Raw genomic sequence first — 24335 nt, forward strand, 5'->3', positions numbered from 1 at the left:
GCTTTAGAGGAATGATTCTTCAGGCACTTTTATTTAAAGAGAGAGATTAACATAAACAGCAGTAGAACTTAATGCATCTTAAATTAACTAAGGAACAACAAAGAAAGTAATGCCTTTTCCCACAGTGTTTAGTTTTGCTTTTCCCTTGTTGCTGCATAGATCTTCTTTATTTATTTAGTCTTATTCAGCCAAAGCTTCCTCCCCCCCCCCCACAGGAGGGGCAGTGAAAGTAATGCACTAAAGTTTAAGATTGATATTCAAATGAGTTTCAGAATTTACTTTGTCTTCATGTATTCTAATTTTTGTTATTTCTCTTTAGTCTCTATAAATATGACCTCATTTTCAGTATTCTTAAAACATAGGGTTGTGTCAATATTCAATATGGTTTCTTTGAAAATGATTTCATTCAATTTCTAAACCAAGGTGACTGTATAGAGTTCTTGATTCAAACCAAATTGTCAAATAAAATGGAAAACTATGATTTGAAGCCATTCTTCCCAATCCCCATTTCCTGTAGCACTAGGTAGAGATTAAAGGGTCATTCAAAGTATTTTTTTTTAAGGCAGTGTCATAATTTAAAGCCTAGAGTTAACTAAGGAACAATAATGAAGAAACTTTAAAAACATAGATTAAAAAATAATGAAACAAAAAGAAATTATCTCCATCCACACTTGACAAAAAAATTGAATCTGGGTAATCCAAACACGAATAAGATGTTTCTATAACTATTAGAAAAAGATTAGCAGAGATGGTGATTCTGAGTCAGGCTGAATTTCCAAGTCTAAAGTACATAACACTAGAGCTATTCCTGTAAAAAATCAAAACCTGTTCTATGGATATAAAATGTTATGTATTATGATACATTGAACTCATTTCAACAAACAAACAGAATAAATGCTAGCACATTATACCAGCCTCAACTGTGCCAGTTAAAGATGAAGAAACTGGAAAAAAGAAAAAGAAAGAGGGAGGGAAGGAGTGAGGGAGGGAAATAGTAAATATGTCATGTTGATGTGGTTGAATATACTTTGATTCAAATGAACTTCCAGCAGTTTTTATCTGACTTGAGGAAATACTTTTTATTTTTTTAGGCTCCCAGCTATGAAGAAATTAGTGGTAGAAGCTGCCCTTTAAAAAAAAAAATCAATTATCTTTAAGTTCAAAACTATAAGGTAACACCATACTTAAAGAAATAGAAGGGTGTAATGGTGTTGCTCACATTGTATTACATAGATCTCGAGAAGTTTTAATCTTCATTAAAAGTGGATTCATCACTCTACAAATCACACCAAGCAGTACTGAATATGAAACATTTTAACAATTCTCCTTTTTCTTCAAGGGGTATCATTACTGAGGATGCATAATGACACATCTGAGTTTCTTCTCTGGGAATTCTCAGAAATCTGGGAGCTACAGATTATGCACATAGCTTTACTACTGATACTGTATTTCATGACAGTAACAGGGAACCTTCTCATCATCACTGCTGTTGTTTGTGACCATCACCTTCACACCCCCATGTACTTCTTCCTGATGAATTTAGCCATGCAGGACATTGGTCCAGTTTCAGTCATTATCCCCAAAGCTGTTTTTAATACTCTTATGAAGATAAGGACTATTTCTCATTCTGGGTGTGTTGCCCAAGTCATGTTGTTCATGTTTTTCGTGAGCTGTGATGTTTCCCTCCTGACTGTCATGGCATATGATCGATATGTTGCCATTTGCAATCCTTTACGATATGAAATGATAATGAACAGGAATGCCTGCACCAAAATGATTGGCAGTGTATGGACTGCCGGCCTTCTCAATGCTTCAATACACACTATTGTCACTTTCATTACTCCTTTCTGCTCTAATATGATCAACCAGTTCTTCTGTGAAATCCCATATTTACTTAAGATTACCTGCTCTGGTTTATATGTAACTGAAATTGAAGTTCTAATCTTCAGTGCTACATTAACATTTGGCTGTTTTGTCTTTGTCATTGTCACTTATGTGCATGTCTTCTCTGCAGTTCTGGGAATCCCTTCAGTTCAAGGAAGGAAAAAGGCCTTCTCTACTTGCCTACCACACCTCATTGTCTTCTCCCTATTTGTGTTTACTGCTTGCTTTGCTTACCTAAAACCTATAGCTGACAGTCCATCAATTCTTGACTTTGTAATAACAATAATGTATTCCATTATTCCAGCTATGTTGAATCCATTAATCTACAGCATGAGAAACAAAGATCTCAAAGTTGCTCTTTCCAGACTTTTTGGTCAGAAGTTATTGTTCTCTAAGGAGAATGAGCTGTGCATCTACCATTTTTTCAATTTCAACAGGAAAGTAAGAAGGCAGACATAGGATATAATTAACTATGAAACCATCTCCCACCTTCCAATATATTAGCTTAAGTTGGAAAATTTGTTTTATTCAGTCATGAGATTAGACTCACCTTTGTTAAGATTGAGGTTGTTATGGTGCACTGAGGCAGCCCTGACTCATGGTGAATATGTGGACAAATCTGTGCAATTTTGTTGGCAACTTTCCAGTGCCTGACCTGACCACATTTTTTTTTTCTTTTCCCTCCTCTTGCAGAGCAGAAAGATTACCTAAACAATCTCTTCCTGAGCTGATTTTCTCTATACTGCAGCATGTCCCTAAAAAGTGCTTACCACAAGTTAAGAAGCTCAGCTGTTTCCTTAAGTAGTTGATTTGAACCCAACTGGATTAATTATGACTGGGCATATAATAACCAAAATGAAATGTAGAATTTACCATCTCTCACTCATTTTGTAAGATGTTTATAAGTAATCCCTTAATCTTCATTTGGAGCATAAAATCCTAGAACTATAGTTTTGTCTCCATGTAATTCAACTTTCATCCCAACAAATTTTCCATGTTCACCAGTGAATGAAACTTTTGGTTTTAATTAACATATATCCTCAATTAATCCTTTAATCAAGGATTAACAATAAATTATTATCGTTATCATTATTGATCCTGCTGAAATAAATTCTTATCCTAAATTTTTGCACGCCAAATAATTGTCCTTTTTTCTAATATGAGTCTCAAGTTATGTGTTGTTTTATTTTTTTTTAAAATAATGAAACTTTTTTTTTTTTTTTTTTAGGAGCATTTGCTCCATTTATATTCCACATTAGATATTTATAATCTATAGTTAGGCTAGTAGTTTAGAAAAGTCTATAGTTGTAGCATCTAATTTAGGGTCATTTTTTTCAAAGTCCTTTTGCCTCCTTTGTGATTTTAGGACAGTCTTCTCCACAACCTCCATTTGGACCTCTTCCAAATCTCCTTTAATTTTCTCTGGCTTTTTGAACAGAATTCAGTCAGAAACATTTCTGGTGGAAAGTAAAAATTACTCCCTCTAATTTATCCCAACAAAATTAGATCTTATTCTGCTTTAATATCTCAGTCAAAAAAGAGTATTCCTTTCTCTTACATAGAATTTTAACAGGAATATCTTTTGAGATATTTATATCTACTTTATCAATTTTCAATCTTGTATTAAAATGCTGTTGTAAAACTTGATCCCTTGTCTTTTTCCTCACAAGTTGCACTAAAACATCCCTTGGAACAATTGCTATTATAGCAAAATGTGAATTTAGCTGATACACCTTATCAGTCTTATCTTCAGTATAGTCCTGTTCCTAATCTAAAAAAATCTGTCAATTTCTGAACAACATTTCTAATATCTTCATCCAGACTCTTTGGAATTGTGCTACATCTTAAATAAAATTCATTCTCTCTAAATTCCAGCAGAGCCACATTATCCATTTCTCTTTCTAATTCTATATCCCTAACATCTAATTTACTCTCTAGATTTTCTATTCTGTCATTTACCTGTTTTATTTCTGCAGACATTAGTTTATATCTTCGGACATTTGTTTTACAGAATTATCCATCTTATCCAACCCCTCATCTATCTTTTTCTCAAAGGTCATGAATTTAGCTGCAAGTAACTGAGCCAGTTTACCCTAATTCATCAAACATTGATTGAAGTAAAGTTAAAGGGATTGTTTTATCTACTTTCTCTATCCTCCTTCTCTAATGGCTGCTCTGAGGAGCCTCTTCTAGCTCCATTCATGCTTTCTGCAATGCCATTATTCACTTCACTCCCTTTAGTGCCTTTATAGCTGTAGTTACAGGTACACATCCCAGCCAAATACACAGTCTACTCAAATTATTGTGGTGTTTTGTTTCATAAATCCAGGCAATCATTCCCATGCAAGAACTAGGACAAATGAATGCAACTGAGATTTTTCAGTGCAGATTCATGAAAGATTAAACTTTTAAAAATAAATATTCTTTTTTCCCCATCATTAGCTTTCTTATATCATCCTTATTATCTGCTTTTTTCTAGATATTCAATGTACTTTGAATCTCTAAGTCTTCCTTTAACTTTATAATCTCAGAAAGAATGAAAAGAACCAGGAGAAATACTTATCTGCTGTAAAAGAAAGTCTCTCTTAAATTGAAGAATAATCATAATCCAAATCTGATTAAGAAATGAGGATTGGCAGGCGTTAGTGTCCATATAAAGGCTATACAGTCACAAACAGTGAAGGATTTATGGCAATCTAGTCATGTTCAAAGAGCGCAGACAACATCACAGCTTGAAAAGGGCACGTGGCACCTAGGGCTGGACACCGGATTTCTTCCACATAAAGAAGGAAGTGTGAAAGTGTGTTTTGATCTCAGGAGAGCCATTCTCCATGAGTTGACCAAAAAGAGGGAAGTTTTTGCGGTCAGCTCGCAAGTTGAGCGGCTGGGAGGTGACGGGTTGAAATTGTCCTTGATATATGTAAGGTAACATGGATAGATTTGAGCTCAGATGAAATAGCAAATTAGGAAATATAGTACATACCTACAACAAAGAAAAACTGGAAAGCCAGAAACAAACAAACAAACAAACAAATAATTAATGGAAGGGAAGGGAAGGGAAGGGAAGGGAAGGGAAGGAAAGGGAAGGGAAGGGAAGGGAAGGGAAGGGAAGGGAAGGGAAGGGAAGGGAAGGGAAGGGAAGGGAAGGGAAGGGAAGGGAAGGGAAGGGAAGGGAAGGAAAGGGAAGGGAAGGGAAGGGAAGGGAAGGGAAGGGAAGGGAAGGGAAGGGAAGGGAAGGGAAGGGAAGGGAAGAAGAAAATTGAAATTAGAAATAAAAAAAATAATCTTGTTTTTGGGTTTTTTTTGAATATATGTGATTTAGAGTTTAGCTAAATTTAGCAATCAAATATTTAAATCACATTGTGTGCATGTACATGTGTTGCATGTGCCCTAAGGTATAGTTTAAAAGTATTTATCCACCGTAATGCATATGCAGTAGACATGCGTGCACATACACACGTAGATAGATAGATAGATAGATAGATAGATAGATAGATAGATAGATAGATAGATAAATAGATGGATACAGATGGATATGCATACCGATATGGATAAATACATATGAGAATGCATAGTATTTATTTTTAATTACTTAATTTTACTTTGAAAAAATGTAGTTTATGACTCTGGTCTTGTTCATTTTTTGGAGTGGGTTTTCCAAAAATCTGAACAATACAATACAGTGCAGTGCAGTGCAATGCAAAATAAATGAATAAATAAATCTGTCCTCTATTGATATACAGAAGAAATAGACCATAAAAAGCCCCAGTTGTTTAACATGAATCAAATTCAACAATTTCAGAGTCCTTAGCACGGGAAGTATTTTATAGAAAAGAAACAGCAGATGAAGAGAAATGGGAAACATATCAAGACTTACTAATACAGGAAAATGGAGAACTTAAGTTGAAGTTAAGAAAACAATTGATGGCAGAGGGATATAATTTTCAATGGTTTTCATCTGCAAAATTAACAAAGATTTAATATAGATAAAAAGGTGACTGGATCTGAACAATATAAGACAGAATTTGAAAATGAATTATGTAAATGTAAATCACCTAAATATACAATACACTCATTTAATGATATAACAAATCAAACGTATTTTTCCTATTTTAAAACTATTATGAAATCTAAGAAAAAGTGAAATATATTCTGTCATTTTTTAATTAAAAAACAATTTTTCAAAATAGATAGCCTGTACATTTCTTTGTGGGGTATATACAGTATAGAGGGAAACTTGAATGAAAGAAAAGGAGCATGGCTTAAAATCATAGGAAGAATCTTCAATAACCTTCATTATGTTGATGACACTACCCTGAAAGCTGAACACGTGGATGTTCTGCAACCTCTAGTAATGAAAGTCTAGGAGCACAGTAAAAACAACAAAAACAAGTGAACAAACAAACAAACAAACATAAACAGAGCTACCCAGGACTATGATTAAACATATATCTATGGTTTTGCTAAGAATGAATACCGGGATGTCCCATAAGCAATCAGACTCCAAACTTTATTGGAGAACTAGGTATTTGTTTATTCTTCCATTGAATCTATAAGCCATATTACAAAATAACCATTTTTTACACAAGAGTGATGGAATAGCCACATAGTTTCCTGGCATTTTGTAGTAGGAAGCACAAACACTGCAAACCTTCTCTTGCAAAATAGGAGAAAAAAAATATAAATATGTCACTTCACTTACAAACAAAGCATTTTTCAATTGAATTTGCATGACCAATTTTCCCATTGTGATTCCCATCACAAAGAGATGTAGGTACAGCTTCTATGCAGTAAAACGTTTGCTAACCCCTAAATTTCAGAATAATACAAGATTTTTGTTTGAAGAGCTCTGAGAAATATTCTTAGGGATTACATATACAGCAATTTTTCTTCCTAATGTTTTTCCCACACATGCAGGGTCGGCTTTTTTTGGATCGACCAAATGTTGGTCTGTTGGTTGCAACAGAAATTGTCTGACTGGCTTGTTGCCTGAACGTGACGTCGGGGGCTGGGAGAGAGAGACTGGCCCAAAGTCACCCAGCCGGCTTTCGTGCTTAAAGTGGGACTGGAACTCACCCTCTCCTGGTTTCTAGCCTGGAGCCTTAACCACTAGACCAACTGGCTCGGTGACCTCAGAAATATCCCTATGTCACCATTCTCTGTCATTATTTAAAGAAGAACCCATTCACCTTATTTCTAACTACAACTGTACAATATCCTGCATGGATAGCAAAAAAACAAAACAAAAAACTGAGTTGAAGCATTTTAGATTTCCATAACATGAATACTGACAGTGTCATATTTAGGGTTCAACTATTTTGATATAATCTTTTTCATTATTCAGCCTGCAAATTACTCCCCCCCCCCCAACAATTAAAATAATGCAGACTCTAGGGCAATAATCTAAGGAGTTAAAAAAAAATCACTCTACAGTGGCTTTTTTATCCTCCCAATTGAGACAGTCTTTTAAAAAAATATCTGGGGAAATAGCAAGTGTACTTGGATGAAATATCAGTGCTGGCTGCATAACTTAAAATCTCACTGATGGCTGCCAAAAAATGGATAACGGTGGATAAAGTTGGTCAGTGATTCACTTACTTTATTTCGAATTTTTTCCATTACTTCTCTTTTTCTTTTCCCCTTTAAATGTTCGGAACAGTCTTTCATTCTCTTTCCTGTGCAATTATAATTCCAACAGAAAACAGATTATAATGTAAGTGTCATATCCTTATAGAAGAATTATTCTTCAGGAAATTTTATTTAAGAGGAGAGGTGAAAGTAAGCAGCACTAGAACTTAATATATCTTAAATTGATCAAGCAACCTGAGTTATAGTTCCCCTTCACACACACACACACATCCCATTACTATACAAACATTCTTTACTTATTCAGCCAAAGCTTTCCCTGTCTCAACTGAATGTAATCCACTGAAGTAAAAGCCTAAGAATCAGCTGAGTTTGGAAGTTTACCTTATCTTCATGTAATTTGATTTCAGGTCATTTCCCTTCATGCCCTCATTTTCATTTTTCATGAGCCCTTAAAACCTAGGGCTTTGTAAATATTCCATACTAACATTCTCTTCAAAAGCAATTTCATTCCCTTCCTAAACCAAAGTCACTACATTGATTGAGTCATTGATTCAATTTAAGTGATTACAAAGCTTCAACTTATCTAAAGCCTTTTTTCCCATGCATACATTGGTTCTAGTATCTTAATCAGTTCATACTGAAGGGACGTCATTGAATTTGGATGCTTTAATCTGACTCAGTTTGGCTCTAATCAACAATGAAACCAAAAATTGGAATCTGATCAGACTTTATACATGAGTACTGAAGAAATACCTGAAATTTTAAAATGCATCCTCAAATATCTCCAAGTCCAAGACATACAATAATGCCTTAAGGCCCAAGACTTACCACACTGAAATTAAAAATAAGTAAGATAATTGACAGATCAAGACATAATGCTGTTACTCTGAATGTTGGATAATCAAGATTTAATGTAATGATCAGTGAAGGATGATCAGTTACTGTTCAAAACACTCCAAACTGCATTTAATAAGAAATATATTAACTGTTCTTTATTCCTTTAAGGGTATCATAATTAAGAATGGATAATGACACATCTGTGTTTCTTCTCTTGGATTTCTCAAAACACTGGGAGGTACAGATTATTTACTTATCTTTATTCCTGATACTTTATTTAATGACAGTAACTGGGAACATTCTCATTATCACTGCTATAGTCTTTGACCACCACCTTCACACCCCCATGTACTTCTTCATGATGAATTTAGCCATGCAAGACATTGGTTCAGTTTCAGTCATTATCCCTAAGGCTGTTTTTGATTTTCTCACAAATATAAGGTATATTTCTTATTCTGGATGTGTTGCTCAGGTTCTCTTGTTTGTTTTGTTTCTGGACTCTGATATTGCCCTCCTTACCATTATGGCCTATGATCGGCATGTTGCCATTTGTAATCCATTGCAATATGAAATGATAATGAACAGGACGGCTTGCACCAAAATGGTTGGCAGTGCATGGATTGCCAGCTTTCTCAATGCTTACACACTACTGCAACATTCGCTATTCCTTTCTGCTCTAATATTACCAATCAGTTCTACTGTGAAATCCCATATTTACTTAAGATTGCCTGTTCTAGTTTATATACAGCTGAGATTGGAATTATAATATTCAGTGCTACATTAGGATTTGGTTGTTTTGTCTTTGTCATTGTCACTTATGTGCAGATCTTCTCTGCTGTACTGAGAATTCCTTCTGTTCAAGGAAGGAAAAAAGCCTTCTCCACTTGTCTGCCACACCTCATTGTCTTTTCCATATTTTAGTTTACTGGTGCCTTTGCTTACCTAAGGCCCATATCTGACCATCCATCACATCTTGACTTCATAATTACAATAATGTATTCCATTTTTCCACCCATGATGAATCCATTAATCTACAGCATGAGAAACAAGAAGATCAAAGCTGCTCTTTCAAGTTTTCTTGGTCTGAAATTATTTCTTTTTAAAGAAGCATGAACTGTTCATTTACACTTAAAAAAAAAATTCAATGGGAAAGAGGGGAAAAAAGACAAATAGACATAGGGTATTAAACCTATGTAACCACTCTGCACTTTTCTGTGTATTACCTTACATTACAAAGGTTATTTATTCATTTATATGAGTGAAGACATCTCTATTAAGATTTTTGTGGTCACCCTGACTCCTGGTGACGACAGGAACAATTCTGCACAATTTTTTTGGCAACATTTTCAGAAGTGGTTTGCTGGTACCTTTTTTCTAGGGCTAGGTGAGAGTGTTTGGCCTACAATCAACCAACTGGCTCCAAGATATAAGGCAGGACTATGACTCATGAAGAAAATCATATTTGGAAGAAGAAAATAAAGAACCAGCAATTCTTACTAAAGCTACTGGGTAGAGCAGCATTTTCCAATCTGGTTCTGCTAAACTTAGCTGTGTTTCTACAAAATGCAAGCTAGTTATTAAGATTATTCCCCCTCTCACATGTACATCTTTTACTGTGGTGAGAGGCCTGTTCTGAATATGTTTGAATTCTGCAATAAGCTTCCTTCCTATTTCCTAAATTTGGGAGCTAGTTCACGATTTGTGGGAATTCTAAGCACATATTTATTTTCCTACTAAGGTCAGCAGGGCATAACACTGAGTAACCATTTTATAACCAATGGTGGAGTGGCAGCACAATTTCCTGATATTTTGTAGTAGGAAGTGCTAACCGAATAGAACATATCTTGCAAAATGAGGAGACTAGATAAACATGTCATCTCACCTACAACCGTAAGAGGTTTCAATCAACCTTTTCATTGTGACCTCCCCCCACAAAAGAATTGATGCACTTCCTACCCAACAAAAGTTTGCTAGCCATTGATTTTTCAAATTAATATAGCAAATATTCTTCATCCCCATATCTATCTATCTATCTATCTATCTATCTATCTATCTATCTATCTATCTATCTACTTTTCTATATATCAAACTTACCTAATACTCCAGCCTCCTATGTTTCCCACAATAACAACCCCATGAGGTGGATTGGGCTCTGAGAAAGTGACTGGCCCAAAGTCACATGCTTAAGGTAGGCCTAGAACTCACATTTTCATGGTTTCTCAGCTAGCACCTTAACCACTACACCAAACTGGCACTCTGACAATTAACTGCACCTTGACTTTGTAATTACAATATTGTATTTCAATATTCCACCCATGCTGAATCCATTAATCTACACGATGGGAGGCAAGGACATTCAGGTTGCTGTTTCAAGGCTTTTTGGTTTGAAGTCATTTCTTTTTTCATATCTATCTTTTTTTCTATTTCAACAGAAAAGAGAAAAGCAGGGATAAAACTTTGGTGAACATTCCACACTTTCTGACACACTACAGTATGTTACATTAAGGATTCATACTGCAGTTTATTTTAGTTTTTTTATGAAATTGACGTATCTCATCCAGTTGATACTTAGCTAGAATTTATGTCTTTTGTCTGCTGTTCCAATTCTCAAGACAGCAACTCTGAACGAAGATCTAACTAAAACATATGCGATTAGGGTTAAGAAAATTATATTAAATATTTGAATGGAATTGTATGTATTTCACATATGGAGGTACTACAGAAAGTTTGTGTGTGTGTCTCTGTTTATGTCTCTGTGTTTATATACACATGCACACAAACACATTAGAAGAAAGCATTAATGAAAAACATTTGAAAATAATCTAATTTTTTTTCTGTTTCCTTTAGGGAAAATTGCTTGCAAATTGTACATAATAAGAGAACCTAATGAAAAATGTTTTCAAATATCTGTGTATATTTATTTTGATTTTGTAGTACCTCAACCTTATGATTGGGCAAATGAGAAATTTATTAAAAACAAACTGTTCACCAATTATTTTATGTATTTGGTTGCGTTCTTCTTTATATTTATTTGTATATAACTTCAATCACTGAAATAACTGTAAGAGATTTACACACTAGGGTGATAATAATTGTAAAAGCAATTATAATAACAAAATAAAAAATAATACACAGCCATTACTTGTGGAAGATAGTGATCTCAAATATATTAAACCATCAGGATAAACAGCCAGGGAATCAATCATTTCATCCTACCCCAGGACCTGCTGGAAACCCCCAGTTTCCCTAGCTTTATGAGAGCCCAGCAGGTTCAGAACCATTTGAACATGAGGAGGGACATTGTTCCAAAGTGTAGGCAGAACTACAAAGTATGGATGTCTCAGAGATCCCACAGAATAACAAGGCTTTACAGTTGGGATCTGGAGTGCATCAACGTTTCTTACTTGTTGGGCAGAAATAACAAGAGAAAGATAGTCCTAAAGATAACCAGGCCGTAAGGCATGTAGGGCTTATATGTGGCAACCAACGCCTTAAATTGCACCCAGAATTCCAGTAGCAATTAGTACAACTAGTTTCCATGTGGTCTTCAAGGGTAGCCCTATGTAAAACATATTGTAATAGTCTAAACATTGTTTAATCACAAAGGAATTACTATATGAATGACTGTGAAAAGGGCCTCCTGATCCAAGAAAGGATTCATTGGTATACAAGGTAGATTTGTGCAAAAGTCTTCCTGGCCAAAGCTGTCACATGATTTTTGAGTGGGAGCTAAGAGTCCAGGAGAACCACAAATTACCTGGAAGATCTATTTGGGGAAGGGCAGCCCTGTTGAGAACTAAACATGGTAAATCCTTGTGATCAGGAGGTCCTTGAAACCAGGGTCACTCAGTCTTGCTAGAGGTAAGCTTCAGCCTGTTGCTCGTGATCTAAAAGCTTACCGGCTCCAGTTACTGGAAGCTTGTCTAACCCAAGGTTGAGATATACAGCTAGGTATAATCTATATACTAATCATACTTGAATCAGTTTCAACAGATGACTTCAACAACTGTTTCATATAAATGCTATATAGGAGTGAAAGTGTGTCAAGCTTCACATAGTAGGGGCCTCAGATCTCTCTATCTAACCAACACAGATTGTAACAGGGCCCACAAGAAGTAGGATAACCATTTCAATAAAGTGCCTCCCACTCCAAGACCCTAGAAGTGTCCAGAAGGATACTATGATTAATGGTATCAAATGCTGCTGGGAGACCCTTCTGGACCATTAGTGTTATATATCCCCTATCCTGGTTCCTGCAAGGGTCATCCACAAGTGTGACCAATACCACCCCAGTTCTGTAGCTGGACCTAAAGTCTTATTGAAAATGGTCCTCGTAATGTGATTACTCCAGAGACCTAACCCTGACTACTACCTTCTCAAAACCTTCTACAAAAAGGGGAGATTGGAGACAGGTCAAAAATAATTCGACACTGCTGGGCCTAGCAAATGCTTCCAAAAGAGGAATGTACCACAGTTTGGTCAAGACAATTGGGACAGTCCCCTCACCCAAGGATGAGTTAGTTACTGCTTGCATTATTTCTCAAGAAGCCTTGAGGGGCAAGAATCTAAGGTGGTAGAACTAAAACCCCTGAGATCCACTTCTTATAGATTCACAGGCTCAAATTCTTCCCATATGATAGGCAAAGGACCTCCCCAACTGGCATTCAGCTCTGAATTAATCCAAGAGAGTTTATCTATTAGCTTCCTAGAATAATTTCCATAGGATTTTTTCTTCTGGCCACAGAGAAAACTGGTTTTAGACCCAACCAATTAACTTTTGATCATCTGTTACACTGGATTATTGGGCTGAAAACCATTCCATTCAGGTAGAAGAATCCCTTTATTTTGTCTTCAGGTCAATATTGAGGGAGTGACTGTGGACTAAATTGGCAGAAAAATAGCCATAGTTCACTATTCTGTATGTGGTCATAATGCTGCATGAAAACACATGCAGATACAGGTAGTCCTCAGGTTAAAAACACCTGGTTTAAGGATGACCCATATTAAGAGCATAGCCTATTGTAGCAAAATTCAAGTTAAATACAGAATGCTTTGAGTTAAATATACAATGGTTTTGAGTTAATTACACAATACTACTTTTACACTATTATACAATTATACTCTTCCGATTTATGTACAAATTCGACTTAATGACAGACCTTGGGAATGGAATTTGTTCTAAAACAGGGGCTACCTGTATACCTGTATATCACTTTTGAAATGTCTTTTTGTCAATATCCATTTTAAAAAGAGGTAACCAAACATGCACATTTGTTCCCTCCCTTTTAAACTTTTTTGTCAAATTATCATCCAAGTTTTGTGTAAAAGCTAGTGTCACTATTTTCCTTTGTGTTGATGACATAGCCATCCTAACTCTGACCCAAATCAACCTTAGGTAGAGATTTCAAGCCTTAACCACTTTTTGTAAGAACAAAATGATCACCAACCATTACTAAACAAAGAATATATTATTTATGAAGAGACATGCTAACTGCTCTTACAATTCACATATAAATGGTATCATTATTGAACAAGTCAAGGATTTCAAATCTCTAGGTGTTTTATTCCAGTCGTCAACAGGTTAGAAGAAACTAACCAAAGATGAGCTCCCAAACCCTTCTAATTCCATTATTTGGTTTGCTAGCTGAAGTGACAATAATTTTATCCCAACTAGGTAAAATCATTTATGGCTACTAAAGTGTTCAGCCAAATTCTATGGGGCACTAATATATGTCCAAAATGACAATAGCACTTAGTTGTTATTCAATCCAAATTCTTAAGAGCTATGCTACACATCTTCAATTCTCCAAATTCTTTTTTTTTTTTTTCCTTCCCTAGTGACATGTATGATTAAGGTACTGGTTGTTGTTTTTGTTGTTTTTATTTAATGGAAGACTCTTTGGTCCAGTTAAAACTAGTTGATAATAATATATCACTATAAATAAATGCATGAATTAGTGAATGAATGAATGAATGAATGAGATACTCATAACAGTAAAAATGGTTTTCTGTATTTCTATTGATCAAATATGTTGGAAAATCCTAGAATGATGAAATTGGAAGGTGCACAAGGATCATCTATGTGCAATATGAAGGAAAATCAATTAATTCCTGAGAAGCGACTATCCATCCTCTTCCTAAAAAACCTCCAACTGTCATGAGTCACAATTCAGTCTGACTCTGACTCTGATTCTGACAACGTTGCTCCAGCTGAGCCTGTGGAATGTCAGCCTCAGGAATCATGAAGCCATGATGCATCTGAGGCTGATCAGCCTCAGGAATCTCCTGATCAACTGGAGCAGTCAGATGATGAGGCACGACCGCCAAGCCCCAGATCCCGACTTTCACAGAATTTTCTATGAATTGTACCTACACATTCACCAGTTTCATTAATATCTAAAAATCTTTCGGGAACGGCTCTTGCATCCACAGAATTTGAAGACGTTTTTGTGTGGAACTGGATAGGTTCCATTATTAATAAATTCCAAATAAATTGTGTTTAAGAATTAGGAGTGTTACTGTGTCATATATTGTAATTGTATGATTAATTTAATAGCTTGACATTGGAGGACAGGCACACAAAGCAAAAGAATCAAAGAGATTAAAGTTTCCATATCAACCTTTATTGTGTGTGTGTGTGTGTGTGTTTGAGACAACTTGACTCCTGGTGATTGCCTGAAGTTGTGTGATTAATTTAATAGCTTGACATTGGAGGACATGCACACAAAGCAAAAGAAACAAAGAGATTAAAGTTTCTGTATCAACATTTATTGTGTCTTTCTCTCTCTGCATGTGTGTGTGTGTGTGTGTGTGTGTGTATTTGAGACAACTTGATTCCTGGTGATTGCCTGGAGAAGTTCCTGAAGTTTTCTTGACGTTGAATGTTGAAGTTGTATTATGGCACATTGAATTCATTTCAACAAATAATGGTAGCATATTATACCTGCCTGAACTGTTCCAGTTAAAGATGAAGGAACTGTTTGGAAAAAGAGGGAGAACGAGAGTGAGAGAGAGAGAGAGAGAGAGAGAGAGAGAGAGATTGAGGGAGATAGCAACCTCAAATATGTCATCTTGACATGTTTCTATACCTGGATTCAAATGCAATTTCCAAAGCTTTTATCTGACTTGACAAAAAAGATCTATTTGCTTAGGCTCCTAGTTCAGATTATTTTAGGGTTCAAAAATGCTATTAAACAAACAAACTCAAGTATCTGTAAGCCCAAAACGATAAGATAATGCCATAAGACCTGACAGTGGTTAAAGATCTGTAAGAGTCACCACTCTTAACTTTCAACAAAAATGCTATTGCTCACAATGTTTTACATACATTTGGAGAATTAGCTTTTAATGTAATCATCATTAAAGGTGATCCATCACTCTACAAATCACTCCAAACAGTATTGAATAGGAATTTTTTTAACAATTTTCCTCTTTCTTCCAGGGGTATCATTATTAAGACTGGATAATGACACATCCAAGTTTCTTTTCTGGGAGTTCTCAAAGATTTGGGAGTTACAGTTGATGCACATAGCTTTACTACTGATACTGTATTTCATGACGGTAAGAGGGAATCTTCTCATCATCACTGCTGTTGTTCGTGACCACCACCTTCACACCCCCATGTACTTCTTCCTGATGAATTTAGCCATGCAGGACACTGGTTCAGTTTCAATCATTATTCCTAAAGCTGTTTTTAATACCCTCATGAAGATAAGGACTATTTCTCATTCTGGATGTGTTGCCCAAGTCCTGTTGTTCGTCTTTTTCCTGAGCTGTCATGTTTCCTACCTTACTGTTATGGCATATGATCGGTATGTTGCCATTTGTAATCCTTTACGATATGAAATGACATGCACAGAAAGGCTTGTATCAAAATGATTGGTAATGTGTGGACTGCCAGCCTTCTGAATGCTTCATTACACACTATTGCCACTTTTATTACTCCTTCCTGCTCTAATATGATCAACCAGTTCTTCTGTGAAATCCCATATTTACTTAAGATTACCTGCTCTGGTTTATATGTAATTGAAATTGGAGTTATTATCGTCAGTGCTAAATTATCAATTGTTTGTTTTGCCTTTGTCATTGTCACTTATGTGCATGTCTTCTCTGCTGTACTTAGAATTCCTTCTGATCAAGGAAGGAAAAAGGCCTACTCCACTTGCCTACCACACCTCATTGTCTTCTCCCTATTTGTGTTTACTGCTTGTTTTGCTTATCTAAAGCCTATAGCTGACTGTCCATCACATCTTGACTTTGTAATTACAATAATGTATTCCATTATTCTCCCCATGATGAATCCATCAATCTACATCATGAGAAACAAAGATATCAAAGTTGCTATTTCTAGACTTTTTAGTCAGAAATTATTGTTCTCTAAAGAAAATGAGCTGTTCATCTTCCATTTTTTCAATTTCAACAGGAAAGTAAGAAAGCAGGCATAGGGTATAAATACTTATGAAACCATCTCCCATTTTCCAATATGTTAGCTTAAGCTGGATAGTTTATTTTATTCATTGATGAGATTGGAATTATCTCAGTTAAGACTGAATATTGCTATGGTCCACTGAGATAGCCCTGACTCATGGTGAATATGTTGAGAAATCTGTTCAATTTTTTTGGTAACAGTCCTGTGTCTGACCCATTTTTTTTTTCTAAGCTAAGGATTAATAATACCAGAATATTGCATAAGAGAAAAGAATATAAAATTGACTTATATGATCAGGGATAAGATAATGTACTTTTGTAAAACATTAGATACCCTTTGTGGACTTTTTTGCTGAAAATGGAGAGAAATGGTTGATGACTTTTGGATTTGCCAATTGAAATGCGTTGAATATGGGAAGAAGTGAACTATGTCATGTAATCTTCAAGGGGTGGAATGATACTAATTTTGTTTGTAACCGCTGCAAAGAATATAGGAAGTCACTTCTTTCTTTCTTTCTTTCTTTCTTTCTTTCTTTCTTTCTTTCTTTCTTTCTTTCTTTCTTTCTTTCTTTCCTTTTGACTTTCTGCACATTTCCTCTATCTTGCATTCTTTCTTAATCTCATTTTCTGCATTTTTTCATGTTTATGTTTTACTGTATAAAAAACTCTGATAAAAGATAGCTAGATAGCTAGATATAGATAGATGCACATGTCATCATCCTCTGTCATTATTTCAGTTAGAATCCAGAGCGTCTTATTTTCTAAGGACAATTAGGACAACTGTACAATATACTGCATGAATAGCAACCAATTTCTTCTGAGTATTGACAATAATTATGCTGAAGTTGAACCTCCCAATCCATAATAGCAAAATATATAGTAGAAGAGGGCGATAGTATGCCATCCTCAACCTTATAATAAAACATTATAAAATTGAGACATTTTAGATTTTCATTACTTAAAAACTGACAGAGTTAGATTTAGCATGTCTGTGTGTGTCTGTGTGTCTGTGTATACACACATGTTTATGTACACACATACATACATACATACACTGTATATATAATATATATAAATAATTAAGCCTGCAAATTAGACCTGCTCTCAACATTAAAATAATGTAGACCCTTGGGCAATGACCTCAGGAGAGTTTGTTCTTATTTTTATTCTTTTTTTTTTTTTAATCCATAACACAGTGGCTTTTTAATTCTCTCTATGGAGACAGGTTTTCTTTAAAAGCATCTCTGGGATATAGCAAGAAAAATTAGATCAACTTTTACTGAAATACCACACAGTATAAAATCTTACTGACAGACTAAGAGACAATAGGAAAAAGATAAAAAATCTGTATGAAGAAAGATGGATGAAGATGGTGAGTCATTCACTTTCTTTTATTTTGAAATATCCATTCTTTCTCCCCTTCTTCCTTTAAATATTCATAAATCTTTCCTTCCCTTTCTTTTGCAGTTACAGTTCCAACAAAATACTTTATATGTTTTAGTTGCTTTAGAGGAATGATTCTTCAGGCACTTTTATTTAAAGAGAGAGATTAACATAAACAGCAGTAGAATTTAATGCATCTTAAATTAACTAAGGAACAACAAAGAAAGTAATGCCTTTTCCCAGAATGTTTTGTTTTGCTTTTCCCTTGTTGCTGCATAGATCTTCTTTACTTATTTAGTTTTATTCAGCCAAAGCTTCCTCCACCCCCCCACCCCCCCACAGGAGGGGCAGTGAAAGTAATGCACTAAAGTTTAAGACTGATATTCAAATGCGTTTCAGGATTTACTGTGTCTTCATGTATTCTAATTTTTGTTATTTCTCTTTAGTCTCTATAAATATGAGCTCATTTTCAGTATTCTTAAAACATAGGGTTGTGTCAATATTCAATATGGTTTCTATGAAAATGATTTCATTCAATTTCTAAACCAAGATGACTGTATAGAGTTCTTGATTCAAACCAAATTGTCAAATAAAATGGAAAACTATGATTTGAAGCCATTCTTCCCAATCCCCATTTCCTGTAGCACTAGGTAGAGATTAAAGGGTCATTCAAAATATTTTTTTTAAGGCAGTGTCATAATTTAAAGCCTAGAGTTAACTGAGAAACATTAATGAAGAAACTTTAAAAACATAGATTAAAAAATAATGAAACAAAAAGAAATTATCTCCATCCACACTTGACAAAAAAATTGAATCTGGGTAATCCAAACATGAATAAGATGTTTCTATAACTATTAGAAAAAGATTAGCAGAGATGGTGATTCTGAGTCAGGCTGAATTTACAAGTCTAAAGTACATAACACTAGAGCTATTCCTGTAAAAAATCAAAACCTGTTCTATGGATATAAAATGTTATGTATTATGATACATTGAACTCATTTCAACAAACAACCAGAATAAATGCTAGCACATTATACCAGCCTCAACTGTGCCAGTTAAAGATGAAGAAACTGGAAAAAAGAAAAAGAAAGAGGGAGGGAAGGAGTGAGGGAGGGAAATAGTAAATATGTAATGTTGATGTGGTTGAATATACTTTGATTCAAATGAACTTCCAGCAGTTTTTATCTGACTTGAGGAAATACTTTTTATTTTTTTAGGCTCCCAGCTATGAAGAAATTAGTGGTAGAAGCTGCCCTTTAAAAAAAAAACAAACGAAAACCTCAATTATCTCTAAGTTCAAAAGTATAAAATAACACAATACTTTAAGCAAATAGAAGGGTGTAGTGGTGTTCCTCACATTGTATTACATAGATCTGGAGAAGTTTTAATCTTTATTAAAAGTGGATTCATCACTCTACAAATCACACCAAGCAGTACTGAATATGAAACATTTTAACAATTCTTCTTTTTCTTCTAGGGGTATCATTACTGAGAATCCATAATGACACATCTGACTTTCTTCTCTGGGAATTTTCCAAAATCTGGGAGCTACAGATTATGCACATAGCTTTACTACTGATACTGTATTTCATGACAGTAACAGGGAACCTTCTCATCATCACTGCTGTTGTTTGTGACCACCACCTTCACACCCCCATGTATTTCTTCCTGATGAATTTAGCCATGCAGGACATTGGTCCAGTTTCAGTCATTATCCCCAAAGCTGTTTTTAATACTCTTATGAAGATAAGGACTATTTCTCATTCTGGATGTGTTGCCCAGGTCATGTTGTTCATGTTTTTCATGAGCTGTGATGTCTCCCTCCTGACTGTCATGGCATATGATCGGTATCTTGCCATTTGCAATCCTTTACGATATGAAATGATAATGAACAGGAATGCCTGGACCAAAATGATTGGCAGTGTATGGACTGCCGGCCTTCTCAATGCTTCAATACACACTATTGTCACTTTCATTACTCCTTTCTGCTCTAATATGATCAACCAGTTCTTCTGTGAAATCCCATATTTACTTAAGATTACCTGCTCTGGTTTATATGTAACTGAAATTGAAGTTCTAATCTTCAGTGCTACATTAACATTTGGCTGTTTTGTCTTTGTCATTGTCACTTATGTGCATGTCTTCTCTGCAGTTCTGGGAATCCCTTCAGTTCAAGGAAGGAAGAAGGCCTTCTCTACTTGCCTACCACACCTCATTGTCTTCTCCCTATTTGTGTTTAGTGCTTGCTTTGCTTACCTAAAACCTATAGCCGACAGTCCATCAATTCTTGACTTCGTAATAACAATAATGTATGCCATTATTCCAGCTATGTTGAATCCATTAATCTACAGCATGAGAAACAAAGATATCAAAGTTGCTCTTTCCAGACTTTTTGGTCAGAAGTTATTGTTCTCTAAGGAGAATGTGCTGTGCATCTACCATTTTTTCAATTTCAACAGGAAAGTAAGAAGCCAGACATAGGATATAATTACCTATGAAACCATCTCCCACTTTCCAATACATTAGCTTAAGTTTGAAAATTTGATTTATTCAGTCATGAGATTAGACTCACCTTTGTTAAGATTGAGGTTGTTATGGTGCACTGAGGCAGCCCTGACTCATGGTGAATATGTGGACAAATCTGTGCAATTTTGTTGGCAACTTTCCAGTGCCTGACCTCACCCCAATTTTTTTTCTTTTCCCTCCTCTTGCAGAGCAGAAAGATTACCTAAACAATCTCTTCCTGAGCCATTTTTCTCTGCACTGCAGCATGTCCCTAAAAAGTGCTTACCACAAGTTAAGAATCTCAGCTGTTTCCTTAAGTAGTTGATTTGAACCCAACTGGATTAATTATGACTGGGCATATAATAACCGAAATGAAATGTAGAATTTACCATCTCTCACTCGTTTTGTAAGATGTTTATAAGTAATCCCTTAATCTTCATTTGGAGCATAAAATCCTAGAACTATAGTTTTGTCTCCATGTAATTCAACTTTCATCCCAACAAATTTTCCATGTTCACCAGTGAATGGAACTTTTGGTTTTAATTAACATATATCCTCAATTAATCCTTTAATCAAGGATTAACAATAAATTATTATCGTTATCATTATTGATCCTGCTGAAATAAATTCTTATCCTAAATTTTTGCACGCCAAATAATTGTCCTTTTTTCTAATATGAGTCTCAAGTTATGTGTTGTTTTAATTTTTTTAAAATAATGAAACTTTTTTTTTTTTTTTTTAGGAGCATTTGCTCCATTTATATTCCACATCAGGTATTTATAATCTATAGTTAGGCTAGTAGTTTAGAAAAGTCTATAGCTGTAGCATCTAATTTAGGGTCATTTTTTTCAAAGTCCTTTTGCCTCCTTTGTGATTTTAGGACAGTCTTCTCCACAACCTCCATTTGGACCTCTTCCAAATCTCCTTTAATTTTCTCTGGCTTTTTGAACAGAATTCAGTCAGAAACATTTCTGGTGGAAAGTAAAAATTACTCCCTCTAATTTATCCCAACAAAATTAGATCTTATTCTGCTTTAATATCTCAGTCAAAAAAGAGTATTCCTTTCTCTTACATACAATTTTAACAGGAATATCTTTTGAGATATTTATATCTACTTTATCAATTTTCAATCTTGTATTAAAATGCTGTTGTAAAACTTGATCCCTTGTCTTTTTCCTCACAAGTTGCACTAAAACATCCCTTGGAACAATTGCTATTATAGCAAAATGTGAATTTAGCTGATACACCTTATCAGTCTTATCTTCAGTACAGTCCTGTTCCCAATCTTAAAAAAATCTGTCAATTTCTGAACAACATTTCTAATATCTTCATCCAGACTCTTTGGAATGGTGCTACATCTTAAATAAAATTCATTCTCTCTAAATTCCAGCAGAGCCACATTATCCATTTCTCTTTCTAATTCTATATCCCTAACATCTAATTTACTCTCTAGATTTTCTATTCTGTCATTTACCTGTTTTATTTCTGCAGACATTAGTTTATATCTTCGGACATTTGTTTTACAGAATTATCCATCTTATCCAACCCCTCATCTATCTTTTTCTCAAAGGTCATGAATTTAGCTGCAAGTAACTGAGCCAGTTTACCCTAATTCATCAAACATTGATTGAAGTAAAGTTAAAGGGATTGTTTTATCTACTTTCTCTATCCTCCTTCTCTAATGGCTGCTCTGAGGAGCCTCTTCTAGCTCCATTCATGCTTTCTGCAATGCCATTATTCACTTCACTCCCTTTAGTGCCTTTATAGCTGTAGTTACAGGTACACATCCCAGCCAAATACACAGTCTACTCAAATTATTGTGGTGTTTTGTTTCATAAATCCAGGCAATCATTCCCATGCAAGAACTAGGACAAATGAATGCAACTGAGATTTTTCAGTGCAGATTCATGAAAGATTAAACTTTTAAAAATAAATATTCTTTTTTCCCCATCATTAGCTTTCTTATATCATCCTTATTATCTGCTTTTTTCTAGATATTCAATGTACTTTGAATCTCTAAGTCTTCCTTTAACTTTATAATCTCAGAAAGAATGAAAAGAACCAGGAGAAATACTTATCTGCTGTAAAAGAAAGTCTCTCTTAAATTGAAGAATAATCATAATCCAAATCTGATTAAGAAATGAGGATTGGCAGGCGTTAGTGTCCATATAAAGGCTATACAGTCACAAACACTGAAGGATTTATGGCAATCTAGTCATGTTCGAAGAGCGCAGACAACATCACAGCTTGAAAAGGGCACGTGGCACCTAGGGCTGGACACCGGATTTCTTCCACATAAAGAAGGAAGTGTGAAAGTGTGTTTTGATCTCAGGAGAGCCATTCTCCATGAGTTGACCAAAAAGAGGGAAGTTTTTGTGGTCAGCTCGCAAGTTGAGCGGCTGGGAGGTGACGGGTTGAAATTGTCCTTGATATATGTAAGGTAACATGGATAGATTTGAGCTCAGATGAAATAGCAAATTAGGAAATATAGTACATACCTACAACAAAGAAAAACTGGAAAGCCAGAAACAAACAAACAAACAAACAAATAATTAATGGAAGGGAAGGGAAGGGAAGGGAAGGGAAGGGAAGGGAAGGGAAGGGAAGGGAAGGGAAGGGAAGGGAAGGGAAGGGAAGGGAAGGGAAGAAGAAAATTGAAATTAGAAATAAAAAAAATAATCTTGTTTTTGGGTTTTTTTTTAATATATGTGATTTAGAGTTTAGCTAAATTTAGCAATCAAATATTTAAATCACATTGTGTGCATGTACATGTGTTGCATGTGCCCTAAGGTATAGTTTAAAAGTATTTATCCACCGTAATGCATATGCAGTAGACATGCGTGCACATACACACGTAGATAGATAGATAGATAGATAGATAGATAGATAGATAGATAGATAGATAAATAGATGGATACAGATGGATATGGATACCGATATGGATAAATACATATGAGAATGCATAGTATTTATTTTTAATTACTTAATTTTACTTTGAAAAAATGTAGTTTATGACTCTGGTCTTGTTCATTTTTTGGAGTGGGTTTTCCAAAAATCTGAACAATACAATACAGTGCAATGCAGTGCAATGCAAAATAAATGAATAAATAAATCTGTCCTCTATTGATATACAGAAGAAATAGACCATAAAAAGCCCCAGTTGTTTAACATGAATCAAATTCAACAATTTCAGAGTCCTTAGCACGGGAAGTATTTTATAGAAAAGAAACAGCAGATGAAGAGAAATGGGAAACATATCAAGACTTACTAATACAGGAAAATGGAGAACTTAAGTTGAAGTTAAGAAAACAATTGATGGCAGAGGGATATAATTTTCAATGGTTTTCATCTGCAAAATTAACAAAGATTTAATATAGATAAAAAGGTGACTGGATCTGAACAATATAAGACAGAATTTGAAAATGAATTATGTACAAGTCATGAACATGTAATTGCAGGGGGAAAAAAAAGGCTTGCACCATAATGATTGGTAGTATGTGGATAGCCAGCTTTCTCAATGATTCATTACACACTATTATCACTTTTATTACTCAGTTCTGCTCTAATATTATCAATCAGTTTTTCTTTGATATCCCATATTTACTTAAGATTGCCTGCTCTGGTTTATATGTAACTGAAATTGGAGTTCTACTCTTCAGTGTTACATTAGTATCTGGTTGCTTTGCCTTTGTCATTGTCACTTATGTGCA

General features: G+C 34.9%; 1 protein-coding gene and 1 pseudogene across 1 annotated transcript; both read left to right on the top strand.

The window, feature by feature from the left end:
* The first annotated feature begins 1356 nt into the window (after positions 1 to 1356).
* Positions 1357 to 2343, top strand: LOC148215559 (olfactory receptor 14C36-like). The gene has a single exon (XM_088142961.1). It carries the CDS (start codon positions 1357 to 1359, stop codon positions 2341 to 2343), a length of 987 nt encoding a protein of 328 aa, XP_087999087.1.
* A 6151-nt stretch (positions 2344 to 8494) lies between these two features.
* Positions 8495 to 9423, top strand: LOC148215560 (olfactory receptor 14L1-like; annotated as a pseudogene).
* The last annotated feature ends 14912 nt before the right edge of the window (positions 9424 to 24335 follow it).

This window comes from Python bivittatus, unplaced genomic scaffold (genome assembly GCF_059951505.1).
Source record: "Python bivittatus isolate LINGU-HERP-01145 unplaced genomic scaffold, Pbiv_v1 ctg000470_np1212, whole genome shotgun sequence".
Taxonomy (NCBI): Eukaryota; Metazoa; Chordata; class Lepidosauria; order Squamata; family Pythonidae; genus Python; species Python bivittatus.